The sequence below is a fragment of the Mesocricetus auratus genome, unplaced genomic scaffold (assembly GCF_017639785.1).
Source record: "Mesocricetus auratus isolate SY011 unplaced genomic scaffold, BCM_Maur_2.0 Super-Scaffold_100026, whole genome shotgun sequence".
Taxonomy (NCBI): Eukaryota; Metazoa; Chordata; class Mammalia; order Rodentia; family Cricetidae; genus Mesocricetus; species Mesocricetus auratus.
Genome location: NW_024429207.1, coordinates 28,216,819 through 28,244,222, shown reverse-complemented (window position 1 = coordinate 28,244,222; position 27,404 = coordinate 28,216,819). Strand labels below are relative to the sequence as shown.

Genomic DNA, 27,404 nt, shown 5'->3' with positions numbered 1-27,404 from the left:
ATTTATCCTTTTTCTGTTTTGTTTCTTTTCATTCTTCCTCCCTTACATTTAAAACTGGCTTTAGCAGTATGTACACTGGAGTCTTTCTATTGATACTACCTGTATTGCCTTCCCTCCATCACAAGTAGGGGGTGGAGGGAAGCTTTTGGAGGGGAATGTAGACACTTTTCTTTGCTTCTATGCTCTTGTCATTTGACCAGCTTATAAGTGCTCATAACAGGAGTGCTGAATGTACCCTGTCTTGTCCTCCAAATGACAATGGGTATTTCTCTTGTATGCTAGTATTACATAGGGCAGTAGTGTTTATTGCTTCTCTCTTATAGTACTTGTGTTCTGCCTTATGTTATGCTTATGTATATGTTTTTCCTGATCACATGTATCCCAGATATGATCTGATCTAGATGTAATTTGGATAACAGCAAGCTTTATGAAAACTTACTAGGTAGGAATTTTAAGAAGAGTGATATAATTATTCTGAAGTTATGCAAACTCAGAATAGAATGTAAAACTAACTTTAACTTTATGTTCATACTAAAAAAAGTACTAGTAGTGGAATCAATTATGTTTTTCTCTGCAGCCGGTTGCTGAACCAATACCCATCTGTAGTTTCTGTCTTGGTACAAAAGAACAAAACCGGGAAAAGAAGCCTGAGGAACTCATCTCCTGTGCGGACTGTGGCAATAGTGGTATGTGGCTTCCTGTTTGCCTTCCTACACATCTGCAAGACAAGGAGAAGATTGCTTAAATGAGTTGGTGTTCTTTGATCCTTGTCAAATGCATGTTTTAACTTAATTCTGGTTTTTAGTAACTGAGTTGAGCTTTTATACTACAGAGGGATTTGAATAGCTGAAATGTTTAGTTAACTTAATTGTATTTCAGGTGTTTTTAGTAAGTGTTCTGGGAACTTATTTTTTCCGATCTTTATGTTTCATTATTAAGTACCTGTTTAAATCGCAGCCATCAGTTTCTTGTTTGTTTGTTTGTTTAAATAAACACAATTCAGGCTGATGAGAAAGCTCAGTGATGCACAAACTTGAGGGCCTGATGCAACCCCTACAGCCATGCTAGACACTGTACCATGTGTGCTAGGGTGCCTCTGTATTCCCAACACTGTGGGCAGGGAACAGGGATTTCCTGGGGCTTGCTAGCTGGACTGCCTAGCCTATTCAGTGACTCCAGGTCAGTGAGAGACCCTGTTTCAAAACACAAAGTGGATGACTCCTCAGGAGCTGCAGCTGAGTGAAGTCAAAAACCTTCCCTTGGTCGGTGTACCTGTATACTCAGGTGAGCACACACTTACAACATAACTACTTCTCTTCCTTGGTTTGTCTCAGACTTGATGCAGAAACCCAGAAAGAGAACAGGTGTGCTTTTCTGGACTGTCATATTGAGCTATTGCCGACACTGGGGTTTATTGAGCCTATGAAATCCTGAGCCTATAGAAACATTTTTCAGAGTCTTCTAATTTGCTAGTTTCAGAGATACTCTTCAGTTAACACTCTCCCAACTGAGCTATTCTGGTGGCTGTTAATATTCTTATTCTACATTTTATGCACAGACTTTACAGGAAGGCTTTAATAAAGCAGCATTATCTTTTATCATTGTTCTCATTTTCAGTGTATGTGTTTTTTTAACAGTCAGGATTTGTACCAGAATGCAGAAGCTGTGCTAGTTTCTTAAAGAAGAATTTAATGTTGGAATTGGGTATTTATGATAAATTAGGCTTTGGAGCCCAAGACTCCTGCAGAAGTGACCACCCGGCTGTAGTGGTCACTTTCTCTAGTAGGGAGGAGGGCTCCATGGAACTTGTGAGTTCTTGGTCATGAGATGCTGTTTTGACCATCATCATTACCTTCAGGACACCAGGACACTGTTTTCTTCATGTCTTTGCTTATTGTTATGAAATAGTGCTAGAGATGGAAGACTGCCATTGTTTAATTTCTGCCTCATAGACTCACTGGGCATGCCCAAATGGTAGTGCATTTCACTTCTAGAGTCCAGATGGAAAGGTGCCTGCAAGTATAAGTTTTAGCTTTGCAATGCCTGCAATGCCCAGGGCTTTACACATCAGGCAAGTTGCTCTACGAAGTGAGCTATATCCCCAGCTCAAGCTTTTGAGTTTTTATTTAGAAGAAGATGAGAATAAATCTTTAAGTGCTGAGAGATTATATCACAGTATCATAAGCAAAAATGAACTCTGGGTAGGTTTCATAGTGAAACACAAAAACTATAAAAACTAGAGTTTATTAGATAAAAATATAGTAGCATGCTGTACAATGCAGTGATTTCCTAATTATTTTAGTAATGGAGCCCTTCTCAAAAATTAATTTTATGAGTAATGAAAGCGTATATAAAACCGTTTTTCCAGTACTAACTCTGTCATGCGTTTTTCATTTTTGAGAGTGACTATTTTAACTCTATATAAATTATAAATGTTCATTGGGATGTATAGACTGGATCTGATTTGTTTACGGTACGAGTTTTTTTTTTTGGCAAGGTTTTTTTAAAAATTTTAAAGTCTACAAAAATAATAACAGCAGCTGTCTATTGCTACAGAAATAAATTAATGTAAGACCTTGCAGCTTCTACTAATGACAGGCATTTTAATTTTATACTCTTTCTGTGTACTGGAAATTTGGAAGTGGCTTATCTAGGCAGTTTGGCTTGATATCTTTTGAGGATATTCGAACACCTAAAGCTTCTGTGATTGCCCATTTACCTGACTAGGAAATTAAGGTTGTTGCCTGTTGCAAAGAAGCCTCAGTTTTTTGCTCTGTGAACCTGTAGATAAGACTATGTGAGTATCCACAACATGACAGCTGACTTTCTCTAAGCACATATCTGTAAACACCAAGGAAGAATCTTGAATATCTTCTGTAACAGCCTTATAGAAGCCATGCTATCATTTTACTAATATTTTGGTTATACAGATCCACCCTACCTCAGTGTGAAAATAAATCTACTTAAGGGGGAAAGGCAGCTTGGAGACACAGTGACCAAAGAAGAGAGGCATGGGCATGGTCAAACCTGTGTAACAGCCATGGCTAACCTGGAACTCACTCTGCAGACCACGCTGGCCTCAAACTCACTGAGATCCATCTGCCTCTGCCTCCCCAGTTCTGGGATTAAAGGCATGCACCACCACTGCCCAGCTTTCTAAAATATTTTAAAACATATATTATTTTTCCATAGGCACAGAGGCTGCACTTTAATCTGCTGCTGTTTTAGCCAGCAAATGTAGCTCTGCAGTTACTGGCCTATTTCTCTGGCAGTGGCCTGGCTGCTCAGACTGGCCTGGCAGGAATTCTGTTCTCGTGGTCATGGCCGTGTTGCTGCCACCAAAAATAGCTTTTAATTAAAATCTCTATCATTCTCCTTATCATTAAGACTTGGGAGACAAAGACTGGGGTGGAAACCTGCTAGGTCAGAGAGGTTGAGTAGCAATTAGTCGGCTGTCTCTCTTTGCTGCCATTTATGACAGAGCATCCTTCCACTCAGCCAGAACAAAAGAACTCACACCATACTAAGTCCTGCCCAATACTTCCTGTGCATGTGTCCTATAACATCTTACAGACACCCTGTAATGCTTTCATTGTTTTATTTTTTTTATTTTTTTTCGAGACAGGGTTTCTCTGTATTGTTTTGGAGGCTGTCGGTCCAGCCCAGCCTCGAACTCACAGAGATCTGCCTGCCTCTGCCTCCCGAGATTAAAGGCGTGCGCCACCACCACCCGGCCCTGTAATGCTTTATGATTACTTGTTTTCATCTTGTTACCAACTCAGCCTCCTGACCCAAGGTTGATTTTATTTAATTAACACAAACACAGACTTGGAGTTCACAGTGTGATCAAATATCCCACAACAATATATAACCGAAATAAAAAGATCACGAATAGTTTGAGTGAAATAATTACATTAAATATGGGAAAGACCTAAATGCTGTATGAGTTTTAAAAAAATACATTTCTTAGATTCATCAAAGAAAATCTTAAGTCCAACAAATTCCTAACACAAAATATCCAGGAAATGTGGAACACCATGAAAAAACCAAACCTAAGAATAATAGGTATAGGAGAAAATGAAGAAAGCCACCTCAAAGGGGCAAAAAGCATATTCAACAAAATCGTAGAAGAGAACTTTCCCAACCTAAAGAAAAACATGCCGATGAAGGTAGAAGAAGCTTACAGAACACCAAATAGAGTGGACCACAAAAAAAAAAAAACCCTCACCACATAATAATCAAGACCCCAAACATACAGAATAAAGAAAGAATATTAAGAACAGCTAAAGAAAAAGGTCAAATAACAAAAAAGGCAAACATATCAGAATTATACCTGACTTCTCCATGGAAACTCTGAAAGCCAGAAGGTCCTAGACAGATATTCTACTAACACTAAGAGACCACAGATACCAGCCCAGACTGCTATACCCAGCAAATCTTTCAATCACTATAGATGGAGAAAACAAGATATTCCATGACAAAACCAAATTTACACAATACGTATCCACTAACCCAGTCCTACAGAAAGTTCTGGAAGGAAAACTCCAACCCAAGGAAAGTAATTACAACCAGAAAAACATAGGCAATTGATAATCCCACTTTACCAACAACCAAAAGAAAAACGGTGAAAATCCACACACAATTCCATCAACAACAACAACTTCAAAACAAACAAAAATAAGCAATCAATGATCATTAATATCCCTCAATATTAATGGTCTTAATTCACCCATAAAAAAACACAGGCTAACAGAATGGATTTGAAGACAGAATCCATCTTTCTGCTGCATACATGAAACACACCTCAACTTCAAATACAGATATTACCTCAGAGTTAAGGGTTGGGAAATGATTTTCCAATCAAATGGACCCAAGAAATAAGGGGGGATAGCAATCCTAGTATCTAACAAATTAGATTTTAAACTAAAATTAATTAAAAGAGATGAAGGAGGTAATTTCATACTCATCACAGGAGAAATCCACCAAGATGAAGTATCAATTCTGAACCTCTATGCCCCAAATACAAAGGCATACACGTTAATAAAAGTAACATTGCTAAAACTCAAATCATACGTAAAACCTCACGCACTTATAGTGGGAGACTTCAACACTCCACTTTCACCACTAGTCACCACACATAAACTTAACAAAGAGGCAAAGGAACTAATAGAAGTTATGAACCAATTGGGTTTAACATACATCTATAGAACATTCCATTCAAACACAAAAGAATATATCTTCTTTCGCAGTGCCACATGGAACCTTCTCAAAAATCAACTCAGCAACATATCAAACCTCAACAGGTACAAAAAAATTGGAATAGCTCCATGTACCTTATCAGACCACTATGCCTTAAAGTTAGAATTCAACAATAACACAAACTTCAGAAACCCCACAAACTCATGGAAATTGAATAATGTGCAATTACACCATTTCTGGGTCAAAGAAGAAATTAAAAAAAGAAATTAAAGACCACCTAGAATTCAATGAGAATGAAGACACAACATACCCAAACTTATGGGACACTTTGAAAGCAGTGCTAAGAGGAAAGTTCATAGCACTATGTGCCCACATGAAGAAATTGGAGAATAGTTAAATTAAGAATTAACAGCACAACTGAACGCCCTAGAACACAAGCAAACTCACCCAGGAGGAGTAGACGCCAGGAAATAATCAAATTGAGGGCTGAAACCAATAAAGTAGAAACTAGGAAAACAATACAAATAATCAATGTAACCAAGAGTTTGGATCTTTGAGAAAATCAACAAGATACCAAACCTTTATCCAAACTTACCAAACGACAGAATGTGAACATACAAATTAACAAAATCAGAAATAAAAAGGGAGACATAACAACGAACAGTGAGGAAATCCAGAGAATCATCAGGTCATATTTTGAAAAGCTATACTCCACAAAATTTGAAAATTGAAAGGAAATGGACAATTTTCTAGATAGACATCATTTGCCAAAATTAAATCAAGAACAGATAAGCAATTTAAATAGACCTATAACCTCTAAGGAAATAGAAGCAGCCATCTAAAGTCTCACAACCAAAAAAAAAAAAAAGCTCAGGTCCAGATGCAGAATTCTACCAGAAATTCAAAGAACAGCTTATACCAATTCTCCTCAAAAGTTTTCCACGCAATAGAAACACGGTCCTTTTTATGAGGCTTCAATAACCTTGATACCCAAGCCATAACTAAGAAGACAACTTCAGACCAATATCCCTCATGAACATTGATGCAAAAATACTCAATAAAAAACTGGCAAATCGGATCCAAGAACACATCAGAAAACTCATCCACCGTGATCAAGTAGGCTCCATCCCAGTGATGCAAGGATGGTTCAATATACGAAAACCCATCAATGTAATCCACCAAATAAACAAGCTGAGAATCAAAAATCACACGATCATCTCACTAGATGCTGAAAAAGCCTGTGACAGAATCTAACACCCTTTCATGATAAAGGTCTTGGAGAGATCTGGAATAACAGGAACTTACCTAAACATAATAAAAGCTGTATACAGGATACCAACACCCAACATCAAACTAATTGGACAGAAACTCAACACGATTCCTCTAAAATCAGGAACAAGACAAGGCTGTCCACTCTCTCCATACCTTTTCAATATTGTCCTTGAAGTTCTAGCTAGAGCAATAAGATAACAAAAGGAGATCAAGGGGATACAAATAGGAAAAGAATAGGTCAAACTTTCACTATTTGCAGATGATATGATAGTTTACATAAGTGATCCAATAAACTCTACACGGGAACTCCTAAAGCTGATAAACACCTTCAGAAAAGTGGCAGGATACAAGATCAACTCAAGAAAATCAGTAGCCCTACTATATCTAGGCAATAAAAGGGCTGAGAAAGAAATCAGAGAAACATCACCCTTTACAATAGTGACAAACAACATAAAATACCTTGGGGTAACGCTAACCAAACAAGTAAAAGACCTGTATCATAAGAACTTTGAGTCTTTAAAGAAAGAAATTAAAGAAGATACCAGAAAATGGAAAGATCTCTCATGCTCTTGGATAGGTAGGATCAACATAGTAAAAATGGCAATCTTACTGAAAGCACTGTACAGATTTAATGCAATCCCCATTAAAATCGCTGCACAATTCTTCACAGACCTTTAAAGAACAAGTCTCAACTTTATATGGAAAAACGAAAGACCCAGAATAGCCAAAACAACCCTACTCAACAAGGCCACTTCCGGAGGCATCACCAACTCTGACTTCAAGCTGTATTACAGAACTATAGTCCTGAAAACAGTTTGGTATTGGCACAAAAATAGATATGTAGACCAATGGAATTGAACACCCCGACATTAACCCATACACGTATGAACACCTGATCTTTGACAAAGAAGCTAAATTATACCATGGAAAAAAGAAAACGTCTTCAACAAATGGTGCTGGCATAACTGGAGGCTGACATGTAGAAGACTGTAGATAGATTCATGTCTATCCCCATGCACAAAACTTAAATCCAAATGAATGAAAGAGCTCAACAGAAATCCAGGCACACTGAACCTCTTAGAAGAGAACGTGGGAGGTACCCTTGAACGAATTGGTACAGGAGACTGCTTCCTGAACATAACTCCAGTAGTACTGACAGTAAGATCGACAATTAATAAATGGAACCTCCTGAAACTGAGTATCTTCTGTAAGGCAAGGGACACAGTCAGCAAAACAAAATGGCAATCCATAGATTGGGGAAAGATATTCACTAACCCCGCATCTGACAGAGGGCTGATCTCCGAAATTTACAAAGAACTCAAGCAAGTCTCTAAAACACCAAAGGATCCAATTAAAAAGTGGGGTACAGAACTAAATAGAGAATTCTCAATAGAGGAGTCTAAAATGTCTGAGAAACACTTGAGAAAGTGCTCAACATCCCTAGCCATCTAGGAAATGCAAATCAAAACAACTCTGAGATACCATCTTACTCCTGTCAGAATGGCTAAAATCAAAAACACCAGTGACAGTTTATGCTGGAGAGGATGTGGAAAAGGGGAATACTCCTTCGCTTCTGGTGGGAGTGCTGACTCGTACAGCCACTTTGGAAATCAGTATGGAGATTCCTCAGGAAAATGGGAATTAGTCTACCATAAGACCCAGAAATTCCACTCTTAGCATATACCCAAAAGATGCACATTCATACAACAAGGATGTCTGTTCCACTATGTTCACAGCAGCATTATTTGTAATAACCAGAACCTGGAAGCAACCTCGGTGCCCCTCAGCTGAAGAGTGGACAGAGAGAATGTGGTACATTTACACAATGGAGTACTATTCAGGGGGAAAAAATGGAATCTTGAAATTTACAGGCAAATGGATGGAGCTAGAAGAAACCATCCTGAGTGAGGTAACCCAGTATCAAAAAGACAAACATGGTATTTACTCACTCTTTATGGAATTTAGACATGAATCAGAGGAATGCCAGCATACAGTCCCACTGACAGAGTCTGGGAAACAGAACCTTCATCCAGCAACTGATGGAAGCAGAGGCAGACATCCACTGAACTCCTGGAATCCAGGGACAGAAAGGGAATACTGATAAGCAAAGGTGCTAAGACTGGCCTGGTTTAACCCACAGAAACAGTTGACCTGAACAAGGGGGAGCTCTTGGACCATAGTCTGATGGCTGGGTGGACCACATGGGACTGATCCAGACTCCCTGAATGTGGGTGTCAGTGAGGAGGCCTAGGCAATCTGTGGGGCCTTGAGTAGTAGATCAGTATTTATCACTGGCACACAAATGGACTTTGGCTGCCCATCACACAATGAGGGATGCTCTCTCAGCCTGGACTCTTGGTGGAGGGCCTAGGCCCTGCCCTGGATGAAATGACAGACTCTGGAGATTGGGTGGGGGACTGGGGGCCTTAGTGGGGAAGACAGGGGAGGAGGGAAGGGAGAGGTAACTGGGATTGACATGCGAAGCAAGCTTGTTTCTAACTTAAATAAAAGGAAGAAGAAAAAAAATAGATTTCTAAGCCTGAAGTCTTAAAGAGTCCGTGAACAATCAGCTTACACACAGAAAAGTCATTGCTGAATATACAGAAGAGCTTCACCTACAGTATGACATGAATGCATGCCACGTGACAGGAAAGTGCAGTTGTTTTTAGAGTTTAAAACAGTATGTATTGAAAGCACAGTGCAAATTTCAGAGTGAAGTACAACAATGAAGTGTTCATACTTTGTTAGTGACACTAAATGTTATACTCTGGCTTTTGAAGATGTTTACACATATACTTCAAACAATAAAACTGGAAATGTCATTATACTCACCTGTCTTACTCCTGAGAGGGGGAGGGGAGTGGGCGAGAGGAGAGGGAGAGAGAGTCTGTCCATCTCCATGTCCCGCTATGGTATTAATTGAAAATAAGAAAATTGTAACCTTGATTTCTTGGTCAGGGTTTCTGTTACTGGGATCAAGCATCAAACAAAACGAATTTGAGGAGGAAAGGGTTTACATCACTGAAGTAAGTCCACCATTGAAGCAAGTCAAGGCAGGGACTCCAGCAGAGGCTATAGGGGAACACTGCTTACAGGCTTTCTCAGCCTGCCTTTCACAGCACCTAGAGACCACCAACCCAGGGTGACACCACTCACCACATCAATCACTAGTCAAGACACTACCCCATGTACTTGCCCTGCAGACAGGTCTTATAGAAGCATTTTTCTCAATTGGGAATCTCTCTTCCAATGGGGAAATGGTCATGGGACTGACCATTTATCAAATCAGTGGCATATAATCAGTTTAAAGAGTAAGAATATGACGTTTACTAGAATTAAATAATGCATACTCTATAGCTGCGAGTTTCAGCTAGCTTTAGAAGGGAAAGTAGAACATGACAGTCGCTATTAATAGAGATATGTATGCAGACCACACTTCCTCTCCTGCTTTTGTGTCCATGTTTTGATGACAAGCTTACTACCTCATAAAAGAGGAAATTCTTCAGAAATGGAAAAAAGAGAAAAGATTTAACTAGCTCGTCTCTTACAAAAGAAGAAAGATAACTATTAAAGGAGTGAGCTGAAGCATTTATCTAGTTTATCTTATGTCCTGGTCCTCCAAAACCTCTATGGCTAATTTGGATCAGCTAGTAGCTAGCTCCACCCTCTGATTCAAGGTAAACTTTATTGGCACTCTTGGAAATTTCAGAGTGCTATCAAAATATCCCACAACATGGACCAAATTTTACTGAGTCTGAAACCAACACTAACTCGTGGGAGAAGAAGCATTTCCTCCTCACCACTCCATTCCTGCAGTTGCTGTTGCTGTCGTCCCAGGAGAAATAGTTTTCTTTTAGATTTAGCTTACATAGCTGAAGGCATGAGCATGTAATTGCTTTAAATTTGGTATTTTTATCCTATATTTTAAAATGATTAAACTCCACTGTTCCCATTAAACAGTGAGATCACAGCCAGTGAAACGACTTAGTGGGTAGGATACTTATACCAATCAGACAATCTAAGCTTGCTTCTTGAGACCCACAAGAGACAGAAGGAGAGAACCAACTCCTAGAAATTGTCCTTTGACTTCTGTTTTTGCATGTGTGTCTTGCATGTGTACTCACATACAATGAGTAAATAATAATAGTACTTGGATTGCCAAGTTGACTTAGCAGGTAAAGACTCACCTTGAAAGCCTGCTGACCCCTCAGGACCCATGTAAAGGTAGAAGGAGGGAACTGACACCCCAAAATTGCCCTCTGAGTTCTACATACCACCTCTGACACGTATTCACCCACAAATAATTTTTAAAATGAGACACAAAAATGGGCATAAATGTGATTCAAAATCCTTATTTAAAACATTATACCTCTTATTTTCTAGGATGTTACCAAATATGTATAAACTGGTTTTTGTGTTTCTTCAGAGGTGGCCTGGGCATATTTGTATTCATATGAATACCAGCACATGTACAAACAGAATACTTTGATGCAGGCTCAGTACATGTTTGGACACGATTTTTATACTTACATGGTAGGCAGATATGCTAAATCTTGTTTGGTTTTAGGAAAAGTGACTTGGAGTACCAAGTCTTGATGGCACATTATATGGCAACCTTCCAGGAGTATCTTGCTTTATCTGATATAGTTAAGATAATGACCATTTTTTGTACCATTTATTTAGTATAGTTACAAACTAATTTTTGATTTTTCATCATTGAAAATTTATTTTCTCTCTTATTAGGTCATCCATCCTGTTTAAAGTTTTCCACAGAACTAACAGTGAGAGTGAAGGCCCTACGGTGGCAGTGCATTGAGTGTAAAACGTGCAGCTCCTGTCGTGATCAAGGCAAAAATGCAGTGAGTATCTTGCTTCTTCCATGGCTATTCCATTCAGTAGCCTTTTCAGGTAGATATCAGTAGCTTGAATACTGTTCACTTGGACGTAGACTATTTCTAGATGGTTTGTAAAGCAACTTGATCGTGTATTTGCAGAGATGCTAAACTGTTTTCAAGAAAGTTCCCAGTTCTTTTGAGCAGTATAGAGGCATTGATTTATGAATGTTTTCTTCCTAATTGCAAGTCATCGTTTTGATTTTTATTAAGACAGTCCAGGGTTAGCTCTTATCTGACTATGAATGTACTAGAAAATATTGAACCTATAGTTCTTTAACAAGATTGGATAAAGTGAAACTTTCTGATAACTCAGACTGTTTCCTAAGTTAAATCGGTTAAGGAAAGTTTTAATATGATAATGTTTGAAGCTTCCCAGGCTCGATAAGTCCTGAAATTTTTTTCTGTCTCCTAAAGTTAAGTGAAATATCTTTTCTTTTCTTTTTTTTTAAAGGATAACATGCTCTTTTGTGATTCATGTGACCGAGGTTTTCACATGGAATGTTGTGATCCACCACTCACACGGATGCCAAAAGGTGAGAAGTTCTTTCTGAAAATCAAAACAACATCCCTAAGAAAGGGTGTTAGTGGAACCACACTTTATCTGCTGTTAAGATGAAGACAATAATTGATTTTCATTTTGAGATTGTGTATATTGACAGCTGTCATCTTAAAGGTAGAATATGCTTTCTGCTAAGCTTGTTAACTCTTTTTGTATTTATTTTCACTTTTGCAATGTGTATGAAGGATGAATGCTTTATTTTTAAACACTTCCTAGTCTCTAGCTGGAGGCTAAAATACTTGGCTCATGTAGTATCTTGAAATCTCTTTTTTTAGAGGAGGAAATAAAATTGTATTAGGGTATGTTGGTTGTAGCACTGCTCAGTACTTATCAGGGTCTTAGACTCAGATCTGATTTATTCAAAGCTTAAAAAAATTATCAAGAGCCTGACATTGGTGGCTCACGCCTTTAATCCCAGCACTCGGGAGGCAGAGGCAGGCAGGTCTCTGTGAGTTCGAGGACAGTCTCCAGAGCAATACAGAGAAACCCTGTCTCAAAACCCTCCCCCCCCAAAAATAATCAAATGATTTGTGACCAAACAAGTAACCAAATCATTAGGTTCAGCTTAATGCTATTGGTTTCTTTTGATACTTATTCCTTAAAAGATATTGGTTAGGATATAATTACCATTTTGTTAGATTTCCATGGAGTACCATTTAATCGTATGTTGTCAGGTTTTGTCTAGTGGCATAGAGCTATAATCTCAACTTTTGGAGATACTGATGGACAAGGATCAAAAATTCAAGGTTTGCCTGACCAGAGTGAGTTCAAGGCCAGTCCAAGTAACTTTTTATGACCCCATTTCCTGTTTTAGAAAGAAAAAAGGTCCAGAGAGCTAACTCAATGGGTTGCAGTGACAGAGACTATTTTAGTTTAGTTGGCTCCCCTGTTTTCTTACTACATGTCCATAGATTCTATTTGAACTCTTGATTTTGATCTGTGTATTTCCTAAGTGGAACACCTATAGGATATTTGGCAGGGTTGGCTTAGAGGTGGGAAGGGACTGAGCCATAGTTTACAGATACTTATAGTTCTTCCTTCAGTTACTCTTTGTGCCATCCTATTGTCACCTTTTGAAACACCATATATATATCCCTGTTTTTTTAAAGACATGGTTTCTCTGTGTAGCCCTGGCTGTCCTGGAACTCAACTCTGTAGACCAGGCTGACCTTGAACTTACTTTGTAGACCAGGCTGGCCTCTAACTCAGAGATCCACCTGCCTCTGCCTCCTCTGAGTGCTGGGAGTAAAGGTGTGCGCCACCACCGTCTGGTGTGAATAACTCTTTACTTCCCCTTTGCATCTGTAAGTTGAGATAAGAGGCTGCCTGAGAATTTTTAAAGATAAGCAAGATTTTTTTAGGCGTTCTTTCCTGTGTATTTAACTTCTACAAAGAGGGTTTTATAGTAGCTTAAGGTAGGAAAGCTTTTTATTTTGAATTTATTTCAGACTTAGAGAAAGCTGGTAAATAGTAGAGCATAGCCTCTTATTAGCTCCTCTAATGTTACCATTTTACACAAACCATAAGGCACAGAATCCAGAAAGTCAGTGTTGACATGATTACCTATAACTAGAGGCCTCATTTGAATTCTCTAGATACATTTAGGATCTCACACTTAGTTTCATACTACTTTGATTGTCTTTAGCCTGTGATAATGACTCACATTTTGTCTTTCTTGACCTTAACTTATTTGGAGAGTGCTAGTCCATTATTTCACCAAAAATCCCTCCATTTATGGTTAAATCAATTTTATAAATTTGACAATAAGATGATGTGCTGCACTTCCTAGTATATCATTATAGATAGTAGTGTTATACCTTACTACTAGTAATGTTAATTTTGATCATTTAATTATAGTCATAAAGAAAACCGATAGGTTTTGTTTTCCCTTTTCCCCACTAATAGCAACTCAATCTTTCTTGCCTATGCAGCTGTTAATGTGGTATCTGCATATTGGTGACTATCTAGTCCACCATTCTTTTCTAAACTGACTAATTGAAATTCTGACTTAAATAACTTATCATTTTCTGAACATTTATTTATTAAATTACTTAAATCATTAGCAACACATGAATTTTTTATTCTATGGATGATCATCCATTGCTTTAATCATTTGGCCATTGGAAACACCCTCAAGTTGACTGCTGGAATCTTTTGACGTACCTCTATGAGTATTTACTGGCATTATAACATTATAAGGTTTTACAAACTTTTGGGTTTTTCCTTTCTTTGTCCTGGAATCAACCATTATTCTAAGAAACCTGTGTTTTTATTGTAGGATTGTAATTAGGTGCTAATATCCGGGTCCTGCTTATAGAACAGAATTCCTCCCTCCCTCCCTCCCTCCCTCCCTCCCTCCCTCCCTCCCTCCCTTCCTTCCTTTTTTTTTTTTTTTTTTTTTTTGAGACACAGTGTCTTTGTTACATAGCTCTAGCTGTTTTAGAACTCAATTTGTAGACCAGGCTGGCCTTGAACTCACAGATTTACCTGCCTCTGCTGAAATTAAAGGTATATGCAACCACACCCAATTAGAGCAAAAATTTTTGACTAAGAATCAGTGACTCCTTATCCATTTGTAAGCTTCAAGGGTGTGTATGAATTTCTTTTAGCTGTCTGTAGACAGATGTATGTTTTCATGTCTTTTGTCTTTCCCAGAAGCATTTCATTAGATTTTCACATTAGTCCTTAACCTTGAGGGGTTGGGATGTCTGAAATCTTTCAGTATATTTGTAGCTACACTTTTGCATAGAATTTTATTCTTTTACAGGCATGTGGATATGTCAAATATGTCGACCTAGGAAAAAAGGACGAAAACTTCTACAAAAGAAGGCGGCACAGATAAAACGGCGCTATGCTAATCCAATAGGACGTCCAAAAAACAGGTTAAAGAAACAAAACACGGTGTAAGTTGTACTTATGGCAAGGTGAGGGGAGAAAAGGATAGGGCCTTGTCTATAGTGTAGGAGTCTCTTGTTTTCTCTATGAGAAAGAGTCCTGTTGTTATAACTGGTACTTTTATATAACATGCTTACCTGTACCTAGCCCTACTCTCAGTGCTTTTTATATTCAGTTGTTCAGTTCTTACAGCAACCTGGTGAAGCACAGATGCTGTGAATATTTTTCAAAAGTGGAAGCTAAGGCACAGAGACATTAATTTACATAAAGTTACACATGAAGTGTTGAACTGGGATTAAAACGTAAATCTGACACCAGACTGATACTTAACTTTTTGTTATGCTGCTGCTTGTGTAAAAGCAGCAAAGAAAAGCCTCTTTCTGATGCAGCCTCGGTTGTTTATCAGTAGACACAAGCAGGTCACTGGGTCAGATCTTATTGAGATGACATCCAAGTTCCAATTTTATGTTCTCCTGAGATAAAGGAATATGTTTTCAAAATATCAATTGTAGACTGGGAAACAAGGCTATTTCTGGAGGTGTTAGGACAAGTTTCAGTAGCTTTCTGTCTTTTAAAAAAAAACTTTGTGGTAATTCACTTTCAGTCTTATAAAAATGTCTTCACATCTGTAAACCTTTTTAGTCTCAAGAAATTTATGTACCTTTTCTACACTTAATACTATCTTGAAAGTGATATAACATGAATGAGCATTAGCAGCTTGACATATATTAGAACCAGTATTCTAGTCAATGGTTTTCATCTTAAATCAAGCTTTAATTTGCCTTTTAAAATGCTCTTTTGATTTCTGATCCCCAGAGAGTAAACCTGTCTTTGTTTTTAGAGGTAGAAGTATAACTCTTTGGTACAGCAATCACATATTAGAGGACATTATAATCTAGAAAAGTAGTTGTTCACTGGTGTAATTAATTTGCCAGAGGAAGAAAGTGAGGCTAGAGATGTGGTTTATCCTACATACATAACAGTGACAAAATGGCACGAAAATGTGTTCTAACCTCTGCTGTAGGGTTCTTCCCATTATAAGCTAGGCTTCCTGGAGATTGATGGTTCTAAGATAATACTGCTGATGATAGTTTATAAATGTTTCCTTCTTTCCCTCCCTCCCTCCCTCCCTCCCTCCCTCCCTCCCTCCCTCCCTCCCTCCCTCCCTCCTTCCTTCCTTCCTTCCTTCCTTCTTTCGTTCCCTCCTCCCTCCCTCCCCTCCCTCTCTCCCCCTTTCATTCCTTTCTTTTTGACAGGCTCTCATTGTGCAGTCCTGGCTATCCTGGAATCTGGTAAATAGACCAGGCTTGCCTGAACTCACCACAGAGATCCACCTGCCTCTGCCTCCTGAGTGCTTGTTTAATATAAATATATACTTAAAAAATAAATCTATAGGTTATTTACTATGTTTTTTATTTTATATACAAAGCTTATAATGATTTATTTTTAATAGTTATATGTTTTTCCTGTTTGATTCTTTAGATCAAAAGGCCCCTTTAGCAAAGTGCGAACTGGTCCTGGAAGGGGTCGGAAACGTAAAATCCCCATCTCCAGTCAATCAGCATCATCACCAGAAGAAGGATATTTAGAGCGAATAGATGGCTTGGACTTCTGCAGAGATAGCAATGTCCCCTTGAAGTTCAACAAGAAAACCAAAGGGCTTATTGATGGCCTTACCAAATTCTTCACCCCTTCTCCTGATGGGCGGAAAGCCCGCGGGGAGGTGGTAGACTACTCTGAGCAATACAGAATCAGGAAAAAGGGCAACAGAAAATCAAGCACTTCAGATTGGCCCACAGGTAAAAGTTTGAACCAAGCTTAGAGACAAAAATATTCCAAAGGTGTATTATTTGCATTAACAGTAGCTGGTATAGAATAGTTTACATTTCATTGTAAAAATTATGGACAAGCTGGTGGCATGGACCTGTAATTGTAACACTGGAGAGTTTGAGGCAAGAGGACCACATGTTCAAGACCAGCCTGGAATACATAGTGAGACTCTATGTCAAAACAAAAATTGGGTATATATGATTGTATTAAAGGTACATACTTACATAATGCTGTGGCAGGGATTAGAGCCAGGGTGAAGTTGCATAGTGTAACACTTGAAGTGCCATGACTTTTGCTTTATTCCTGGAAGGAAATTGGAAAAGGCAGTCGTGGTTAAACTGCTGTTAATTAAGTATACAGAAAAGACCAAAATACATGCAGGATGATATATATGATTTTCTACTTTAGATATTGGGAAATAATGTACGTTTTCAAATATTAAGCAAGGAGGGCAAGGAGGTTCCTATGTATCTCCAGCCTGATGTTTAGACTGACTGCCAACTTCAACTCAGAGGAATTTGATTAACTGTCCTGATGGTTTTAATACTTTAAGGAAATAGTCTCTTTAGTGAGGCTTGAGTTTAGAGAAAATAACCATGTCATGGACTCTGAGGTGAAAGGACTCTGAGACAATTCATACTTGATCATAATGATCGAAGTTCAAGGGTCTTACTATGGGAGAGGGTGTTTTTTGTTTGTTGTTTAATATATTCTTTTTAAGTTTTAAGGCTTACCTACTGCCGGAGAATTTCTTAATTTTTATTTCCTCTCTCAAATGTCCCATGAACAAATGGTTGTATTATTTGCTTCTTCATCCTGCGTATGTGAATGGTTGGCTGGTTCAGAAGTGCAGGTCCTTACCCTCTGTGGTTCTCCCGTTTCTTCTTAGTGACTTGGCTTATCACCAGACTGGCGATCAGCTACTATTTACATTCAGTATGCTCTATGTTAAATTACATGAGCTTCAGTTGGAATATGTTAATCCCAGAAGATGCAGTTTGTTTAGGTTAGCCTTACAAAAAAAGACTCCTAAAATTGGGGCTGGAAATGGATTATTAGAAGAACCTCCTGGAAAGTTAGAAATAGAGGCTGTCCTAGCAAACGTATAAACATACATAGAGAACTAGCAGTAAGCTTTAATCATTGTTGCATTTGCTTTAATGGGCTCTATTATTTTATTTATGCATTGTAAATATTAAGGAGCAATTTGTACATAATTTTATACAGTGTCACAGAATGTAATACTAGGTCTATGCCTGCATCCATCGTGTTGTGCACTAGGGGGCATTAAAGCTACTTGGTTACCTTAGATTGTACTGTCTTTTCAGTTTGAGAATGTTGTCATCCTTGAGTTTTTGTCTTTTTTCTTCTTGTACTAAATGAATAACAGAGCCAGTATATACAGTCAATTTGAAAAGAACTGTCACTGATTGGTCTTTTCAGCCATACTCAAAGAGGAGGTCACCAGCAGTGTCATCTTCAAATGCAAAGGATAATGATCTGCATAATCCCCATACTCCCTTCACTAATTATTTTGCCCAGTTGAGGAAGAGCCATCATTTAGTGGATGATTATCATAATTTTTCATACTTACCCAGAGGATTATCATCTGTGGTCCTCAGGTTTGTGGAGTTTGTGCTTTAACAGGGCACCCAGAATGTGAAGGGAGTTAGTGTTTCCTGGTATCAGTCAAGGTAGCTCTCTTAAGACTGTGTGGTGATTGTTGACACATTAAATTCCTGCTAAACGTGTCAATAGTCACATTGTTTTGAAATAAAATTCCTATTCTTATACCCTCTTCTTGTTCTGTCTATTGAAATTAATCTTTTAATGAATTTAAATTTGGTTATGCCATATTTTTTGGAAGATTTAAGACAATTTGGGATTTTCATCAGAAGGACAGATTCTTAATACTTTAGTAATGTTTCTGAGAGTCAGTTTAATACTGTCCTTTTCATGGGTAGTACATAAGTAATACTAAGGTCTCCAGACTCAAAGTTCATATTAAATTGAAAGCAGTGCAAATAACATGTGAGTCCTTTTTTTATGTGTAGACAATCAGGATGGCTGGGATAGCAAACAAGAAAATGAGGAGCGACTTTTTGGGAGCCAGGAAATCATGACGGAGAGAGATATGGAATTATTTCGCGACATCCAGGAGCAAGCGCTGCAGGTAAAGTTGCATATCGAGGCAGGGCAGTCGGAAGCTACAGAGCACAGGCAGCAGGATTGATGCAGGTAGAACTAAGGAACAGGTTACTGAGATGACATGTAGTTATGCAAGCGTGTACTCTCCTCTTTACAGAATTCCTTTCAAACTGCAACTACTTACGTTTTGCCAAAAATTACACTGCTTTGATTACCAGTATTAAGGGAGCATACCATGTTTATTTTCTTACTGTATAAATAGAATTGGTTATTTTACTATTATTATTGTGTGTATGAGTATCTTACCTGCATGTAACTCTGTGTCCCATATTCTTGTGTCCTGAAACTGGAGTTACAGATAGTTATGAGCTTCCATGTGAGTTCTGGGAATCAAACCCAGGTACTCTGCAAAAACCATTGCTCTTAACTGCTGAGCTAACTCTCCAGCCCCTGGAGAAAAGATTTATTTGGGCTCATTTCAGAGATTTTAATCTATCGTTTTTTGGTTATGTTGCTTTGTACTGGTAGTTGTGTGAGTAAAAACTCTTTAGGTTAAGAGATAGTGATACATCATGGTAAAAACCTGTAACATGTAGGTCAAGAAGAAGAGTGAGAATGGTAGGAACAGGGGTCCTAGGAGTCCCTTAAAGGTATGCCCAGAAACCCAACTTCCTTCTTTTAAGCCTCATGTATTAAGGGTTCTTTGACCTTCTAGTAGTATTATACCTTGGCAGTCAAGTCTTTTAGCACGTCGCTTTGGGGAGACATTTGAGATCCAAACTATAGCAATAATCCTGTTTGTACATTTGCTTAGACAAACAGGTAACATTCTTGATTCTTTCGAATTCTTGCCTGTACTCCACATTAGATCCACTCGCAGATTCAGAATGTGTCCAGGACATGGGTATTACCACAGTCTCCAAACTGACCTGGCCTCTACTTTTCCTTTGCCTCCTGGCTTCAGTCTCTAGTCTGCTCTTTACATAGAGTAATTATTTTGTGACCCAGGTTGGATTGTGTCACTTCTCTGCTCAGAAGACCTCCAGTGTCTTTTAGCCCTACTTAGAATTTAAAAAACCCAAAATCTCAATCCTTACCTTCAAGGTTTAGGTGGTCTTGTGCATACTTGCCTCTGACTGCTTTCCTTCTGCCCTTCCCAGTGTTGCCCATTCCCAGGCATCTTCTTCCCTCAGACACATCAGAGGTAGTCTTCCCATGGTACTTGCGGTCCCTTGTCTGGACTGCTCTTTCTGATGTCCACATGCCTAGTTGATTGACTGTTTATCCTCTAGGCCACATGTTACAAAGAGGCCATCCCCAACTCAAACTAAGGATAACACTGTTAGCTCACCTATTGTGTCATTGACTACCCGTTTCCTGCTTGTTTTTCCTACACAGTGCTCATCATCTCTTGAATTGATTTCATTTCATTGCTTTATTTTGAGACAGGGTCTCACCCTGTAGCTCTGGCTGGCCTGGAGCCTACTGTGTAGAGCAGGCTGGCCTTGAATTCAAAGCCTACCTTAGCCTTCTAAGTGCTGGGATAAAAAGACTTGTGCCATCATACTCAACTTGAATTTATTTCTAGGATTTAAAAGCAGGCACTTTATCTTTATTTGCTGCTGTAAACTGACTGATTAAACTGAAGTCAAGGCTTTGTTTAATGGATGAAAGTTTCTGCTGGGAGAAATAGGATGAGAATAAAAGTAATGGACATATGAAGAAAAAGATGACTAGAGAGAGTTAAAAGGGGCTGCTCAGCCTCTCATGACAATAGAGAACAGTAATATGGCTAGTGGTACATTGTTTCTCCTGGGGTAATGGGTAAGTTCTACAAAAGAACAGGCCAGTAGATTGTGGGGGGGGTGTGTGTGTGTGCATGTATGCATGTGCAAATGGGTTTACTAGATTATCTTACACAATAGGGATTGGATAGTCCAACAGTGGTCATGTGCAGACTGGTAGCTGTTTAGTCTTTGTATATGGATGCTTCAGTAGTTCCAATCTGGTATTAAAGGTCAAGAAGATTCCTAATTGCCTCATTGTCCTCAGTTCACAATGGAAAGCTGAAGAACCTGGAGTCTGCTGTCAGGGAGGACTATAGCAGCCACTACCTTGATGAGCCTCGTATTTAGGGAGAAGCACAGGCAGGCAGGCAACACTGCTTTAGCTTTCTGGCTTCTTTATATTTAAGCCACCTTTGGGGAGTCTTGCCCAATCTGAGTGTGAGGGTCTCCCCCTTCAGTTAAACGTCTCTGGAAATGCCCGGTGGACACACCCAGAGGTATGTTTCCTAGGTTGTTCTAAATCTTACCAAGTTGGTGATCCAGATTAATCATCACATCCAGCGCTTTCCTGTTTTATTTTATGCAGTGCACGCTGGGCAAAAGTGAGAATGAAGACTGGCAAGGACTCCAAGAAAGATCTATCTATCTATCTATCTATCTATCTATCTATCTATCTATCTATCTATCTATCTGTTTGGTTTTTCGAGGCAGGGTTTCTCTGTGACTTTGGAGGCTGTCCTGGAACTAGCTCTTGTAGACCAGGTTGGACTTGAACTCACAGAGATCTGCCTGCCTATGCCTCCCGAGTGCTGGAATTAAAGGCATGCGCCACCATTACCCGGCTCCCACAGCAGTTTATTAAGCTTGTATCTTGCATTAAGGATTGCAGTAGGAATATATAGAAATTCTGATGTAATCTTTCTCCATGAGATTGATTCATTTATAATATGTTTCTGGGTTTGTACTAAATTGCAGGTAAAAATACAGACTCAGGAACTTTTAGTGTGTATAAGGAACTTTGATGTCTGTCAGTCATAAGTAACACAAATGGCAAATAATCATATACACAAAATACAAAGTAATAGTAGGAAGATAGGAAGAATGCAGTGAGAGACTTAAGAGGGCTTCCTGATCTAGATTGTTTGTTGGTGGTTGTGTTCAGGAGATATTTTTAAAAGTAAGATGTTTTGAAAGTCATGATGTAAAGTTTGAAAAGGTAGGCAAAACGCTATAAGAAGAGTACCACAGGGGGATTGCCTAGGCAATGTCAGGGTCAGAAACAATAGCTGAGGGAGTCAGTCCAGTATGGCTAGGGAATGAATAAAGGCCACACAGATGAACTGGAGAAACAGGCCAGAAGTTAGGGTTCCTCTTCTTAATATTTAATGTTTTGGGAAGCCCTCAGATAAAATAGCAAGGTGACATTTGCATTCATTAAGACTTGTTTTTTTCTTAGACTGGATGTGTACCTCAGTTGGTCAGAATGCTTGCCTAGAATGCACAAAGTCCTAGGGTTTGGTCCCCTGCACCATATAAAATCAAATGATGATGGTACATACCCGTAATCCCAGAACTCAGAAGGTGGAGGCTGAAGGATCAGAAATTTTAATGATGACCTTGTAGTAATTCACTAATTGGTTGGGTGCAGCGCAAGTGAATGAGTGAGTACATGTATAGATGCGTCCTCTTCATGTAGAGCCTTGTTGACTTTAAAGCTGAGTGAGTGGAAAATCCTTCCGATGAAGGCTACACAGGGGAATTGAGGGTGGTGGAGTACATAAATGCATGAGCGCATGTGCAGGAGCATTGCACAGTGCCAGAGGTGAAGGTGTGTGTAGGTAGAGGGGATTCTGGCTCTCAGCTGTGGTGATGTGTAAACAGCTATACTGGAACTGGATCTCCACATTCTCATCAGGCATCCGACTAGAGGAGCACCGGGCGGCCGATAGGAGGACTCTCCTATGGCAGGCTGCAGCACAGCAGGTGCCCGTTGTAGCTTTTATACTTCCTATTCAATCCAGACCTCAGGAAGGCAGGTTTGGGCTCTGGTATTTGGTTATTCTATTTTCCTGTATTACTTCTGTGGTTGTGAACTGCAAAGATAGATGAAAAGATTCTACTTTAGAAATTAGAATACTTAGAATCTAGAATTCAGTTTAAACAACCCTTAAAAATCCATTTACTAAATTGGTATTTTAATCTTTGGTGTGTTTCTGTATTGGTTTACGGTTAGAGGAGCCCTGGTACTCACTGGTGATACAGTGCATTTTATCCAGCTAGGAGAAGATAATCATCTTTTGTTTTAAGGTGTCTCGGAAGAGCTTGGTCTCACTTGGCTGTATTCCAGTGTGAAACCTGAGCTAAGTCCCTTGGCCTTTGAGGAAAGGGGAAGGAGGGAATTGTCGAATCACATGTGCTAAACAGGTTTCTTATTTATGAATTTCAATCAAACCATTGAATAGAAGTCTTCACCTTTGTAGTTTTGTAATATGAGTATCTATGAATTCCAACAGGGATTTTAAATCTTGGTGTTTTTAAAAGCCTTACATTGAAGGATAATTTTGATTTTTCTTTTGATGAAGAGTTATTGAATTGTAGTTATGTCATTTTCTTGGGTGAGTTGATACCTGTAGAATGTCCATGATGAACTCATACATGTATATGTGAATTTGTTGTTAGATTGAATGCAAAGTAAATCAGACTGCTTTTGAATTTAATGTTTTAAACCTGACCTTTAGGAGCTGCTTGTATTTGAACCTCTGGTGTCATCAAGGCTCAAAACAGTGCACTTTAGGTCATTACAGGAGTGAGGGGAACATCTAGACTGCATTTATATAGACAGTAGGACAAGATTGGCCTGTGTAAGACAAAATGTGATTTTGTTCAGTCTAACTGTGCACAGCTGCTAGTGAAGGAAATCTCACATGTGGTGCAAATCGAAGACTTTTTTGGTACTTGCTTTGTCATGTTCTTTTTATATTGTTCTTAACTGTTTACTTTCCCGAGTCAGCCATTCTTTTTTGTGTGTGCTCATCTGATCAGTATAGTTCATTTGTTTCGTTGGTAGCTGGCAGGAGTAATCAACATCCTGCCTTCTTAGCCGAGCAGTTTCTTTTAATAATTAAGGAGTCTGCTTATTTGAGAAAGTAAGTGTCCAGTGTTATTAAACAGAAAAGTCAGTGGCACCAGCTACATATGGTTTTAGGAGGTTTGCTAGCATTTTATTTGTTTGAGCCTGTTATTTAAAGATACAGCTTACTTCAAGATTTGTTAGCTTGATCGTGACCTCTTGTTCTCTTATAGGTCTTGAAAGGACAAAGTGTAGATTCGGGCCATTAATATTATTATTGTTTGGTTGTTGTTGTTAGGTCAGTGTATTTAGTTTAGCTAACTTGTACAATATGTTTCTTGATTGCACAGAAAGTCGGAGTGACTGGGCCCCCTGACCCACAAGTTCGCTGTCCCTCTGTCATTGAGTTTGGGAAGTATGAAATTCACACTTGGTATTCCTCTCCATATCCTCAAGAATACTCAAGGTATGTTCTGAGAGCCCTTTGTCTTTCTTTTTTACCCCATAAGACTTTAGAACTAGAAGGTATCGATAGTGGCTTATCCAGTTCATTGTTTTACAGTTGAAAGGACTTTCAAATGTCCATAATGGTGGTGTGCTTTAACAGCTGCTTTGTTCTAGCTGACTTCAGATGCCCCTCCCTGACTGGTACCCGTTCAAAGCTATTGCTTAAAACTATAAGCCATCTAAATTGACTGATTAATATACTGATGTTATATTTAAGGTAGTATCATGAATAACAGTTAAACTGAATTTATTAAGAAAAGATTAAATTATATGCAGGTATTGTGTGTGTGTGTGTGATACATGTAAAAGGAAGGCAAGAAATTCATCAGCTCCTACAGTACCCTGCTACTCGATAATTTATTCCTTTAGAGTTTTAAGTAAGCTGTCATTTTAAAAATAATTTTTATTACATTTGTATGTGTGCATTGTGCCATAGTATACATGACACACTGTGGGAGTCAGTTCTCCCCTGTCACCATGTGAGTCCTAGGAATTAATCTCAAGATTATTTTGCCCGCTGAGCCATCATCTCATTGGTCCCTGTTACCATTGTTTTAAAGCAAGTTCTTTGTCACAAGTACTAATAATGTCAGCTGTCCAGAGATTGCAGTGCAGCTAAATTGAAATCATGTGTACCATGAATCTTGTACTCACTGTAGGAGAGAATTTAGAGCCCACTTTCGTACTTGGAAAAGTTGATGAGAATCCAGCCATGGTAGCCATGGAATCGTTGCTGTGTACTCTGATAAAATTGTTATTAGAACCATTTGTGAGGGGGCTGGTTCAGTGCAGGAGTAAATACTGCCAGCAGAAAATAGCCAGAACGTATAACGAGAATCATAATCAAAGCAGAAAGAAGCAGGATAGGAACTATGTAGTCAACTTCTTAGAGCACAGTTTTAGTCATTTCCTATGTATTTTCTTAACCATTGGAATTCCTTTAGTTCTCCATGAGAAATATCCAGCATGTGATAGTGTGTTTAGTAATTTTCAGATTTTTTTCTGTTCTTATTTTCATTCTTACAGATATATATTTAAAAACTAAATTTTCCTACTCAATTGAGTTTAATGGATTTACTTGTGAGTTCTTTTTAATTGAGTTGAGTAAAATACTTAGAGATCTTAGTTTTTTTCTTTTGAATGTGTTTGTGGTTTATGTGCCTTTGTGTGGGCTCATATGCGTGCGTGTGTTCATGCGTATGTGTGCACATAGAGAACCAAGGTTGGTGTAGGGAATCTTCCTATATTAATCTTCTCCTTACTCTTTTGAGGCAAGAGCATTCACTTACACAGCTAGTTTCACTAGCCATCTTGCTCAGGGATGGCCTGTCTCTGGCTGAGGTGGCAGGTGGGCAACCAGTCCTACCAGGCGTCTCTGTGAGTTCTGGATCTACACTTCAGTCCTATTGCTTACATGAAAATCACTTTCGCTTCTGGGCCCTCTCCACAGCCCAGAGATTATATCTTTTTCATATAATAAACCTCTATCCTTAGTTTTGGTGGTCTGTACTTACTGATTGATATAGTTATTTCTAGATTAATTTCTTAGTAAATAAATACATTTAAAATGAAGTCCCATAGTGTGCAAAAACTTTATAGCAAACAAGAAAGAAAGGATCCTGAAAGAAAAAATTTAGTGGGGATGATAGTATTGTGCTTTAGGGTATGCTGCATAAGATCCAAATATTTACATATGCCTGTGTGTTAAGTGACCTTTCCCTGGTTCACACAAGCAGGTAAACCCACATAAAAGAACACCAGTGAAGCAATGCTATATAACATGGATGGGATCCAGAGAAAAACCTCCACTCAAGCTACTCAGAGCTTAGCTTCATGACATTGTTTTTGCTAAGAGGTCATCTTGAAGTCTTAATAAGCCCAATTCCCATGTAAAAAAGTAGCTTAAGAAATTCTGCTGCCTTTTGTTTCTCTTCCTGTCTTGATTTGAGGCATAGACTATGAGATTACTGCTTGAACCAGATTTGCATAATCTTAGTTATTGAAGAAACCAAACACAATGCCTTGACTATTAAATGATGAGGTAAAATGAAAGAAAAGAAGGTAAAAATCACTGCTATAAATTATAGCATGAGTAATTGTCATTTTGAGCTTGATAACCAACTAAGCATCTCCTGACTAACTCTGTGAGGTGAAGATTTCTATCTATTACAGATGTGGTCCAGCAAACATACTCAGGCAGTATAGTTTATAGGTGGCTAAAATAGGATGTGAGCCTACTCAGACACATAGCCATAAACTGACTGTTGAGTCATATTCCATGTAGCATGTGTGACTTGACTTATACCTTTATTCTTAATTTGAGAAATATTTTATGTGTTATCTCTGACCCTTTTTTACATTTTGCTAATGATGCTCCTGCTTGGCCCCTTGTATACCTTATGAGTGGGCCAAAGCATTTAACTACTTACTCCCTGACTTCTTTTAAAACAGCAACTACTACTATCACTGCAAGACTAGTCAATAAATGTAGATTAACAACTGAGATGAAAATACCTGAAAGAATAATCTTAAACCTTAATTTTACTTGCTGAGTAATACTTTTTATAGCTTTTTTTAAACTTGGGAGAGAGGGAGAAAGAAAGTAAATAGTGTGTGTGTGTGTGTGTGTGTGTGTGTGTGTGCGCGCGCGCGCGCTCGCGTGTGCTCGTGTGTGCCATGGCACAAATGTGGAGTTCTGGAGACAGCTTTTTGGTCTCTGCTTCTACCTTGTTGAGATAGGCTGCCTTGTTTCTGCTTCTTGCTCTGTGCTTCAGGCTGACTAACCTAGACGTTTCTGGGCAATTCTTGCCCAGGAATGCTGGAATTACCAGTGCAAGCTACCACATCCTGATTTTGTGAGTTTTCTTTTTGTCTTTGTTTTTTGTTTGTTTTCTTTGAGACAGGTTCTTACTGTGTAACCTTGTCCGTGCTAGAATTCACAGGCAGATCGATCAGCCTGCCTCTGCCTCCCAAGTTCTGGGATTAAAGGTGTGTGCCAGCACACATGGGTTTTGTCTTTTTATTTTTAAAGCTAGGAACATAACCCAGGGCGCCTTGCACTTACGAGTGCTGTGCCACTCAGCTAAATGCCCACCGCCCCACCACAGCATCCCATGATTTGTGGGTCCCAGAGACTGACTCAGATCATCAAGATTGTACAGCTCTGCATCTGTCTCACCAGCCAAAAGTGACAGGGTCTCACTGTGTAGCCCTTGCTGGCCTTGAACTCACAGAGATCTGCC

General features: G+C 38.8%; 1 protein-coding gene across 3 annotated transcripts in view; it reads left to right on the top strand.

Moving 5' to 3' along the window:
* The window catches only part of Kat6a (lysine acetyltransferase 6A), an 86,959-nt gene that overhangs the window by 38,781 nt on the left and 20,774 nt on the right, over positions 1–27,404 (top strand). The window contains exons 3-9 of one of the 3 annotated variants that reach the window (XM_040731864.1): positions 578–686; positions 11,215–11,330; positions 11,818–11,899; positions 14,693–14,807; positions 16,303–16,619; positions 18,705–18,823; positions 24,006–24,121. In XM_040731864.1, coding sequence (XP_040587798.1) covers positions 578–686; positions 11,215–11,330; positions 11,818–11,899; positions 14,693–14,807; positions 16,303–16,619; positions 18,705–18,823; positions 24,006–24,121 — 974 coding nt within the window. Of the gene's footprint in view, positions 1–577; positions 687–11,214; positions 11,331–11,817; positions 11,900–14,692; positions 14,850–16,302; positions 16,620–18,704; positions 18,824–24,005; positions 24,122–27,404 lie in introns of those variants that run through there. The other 2 variants (XM_021225105.2, XM_021225106.2) reach the window with 2 other exon arrangements.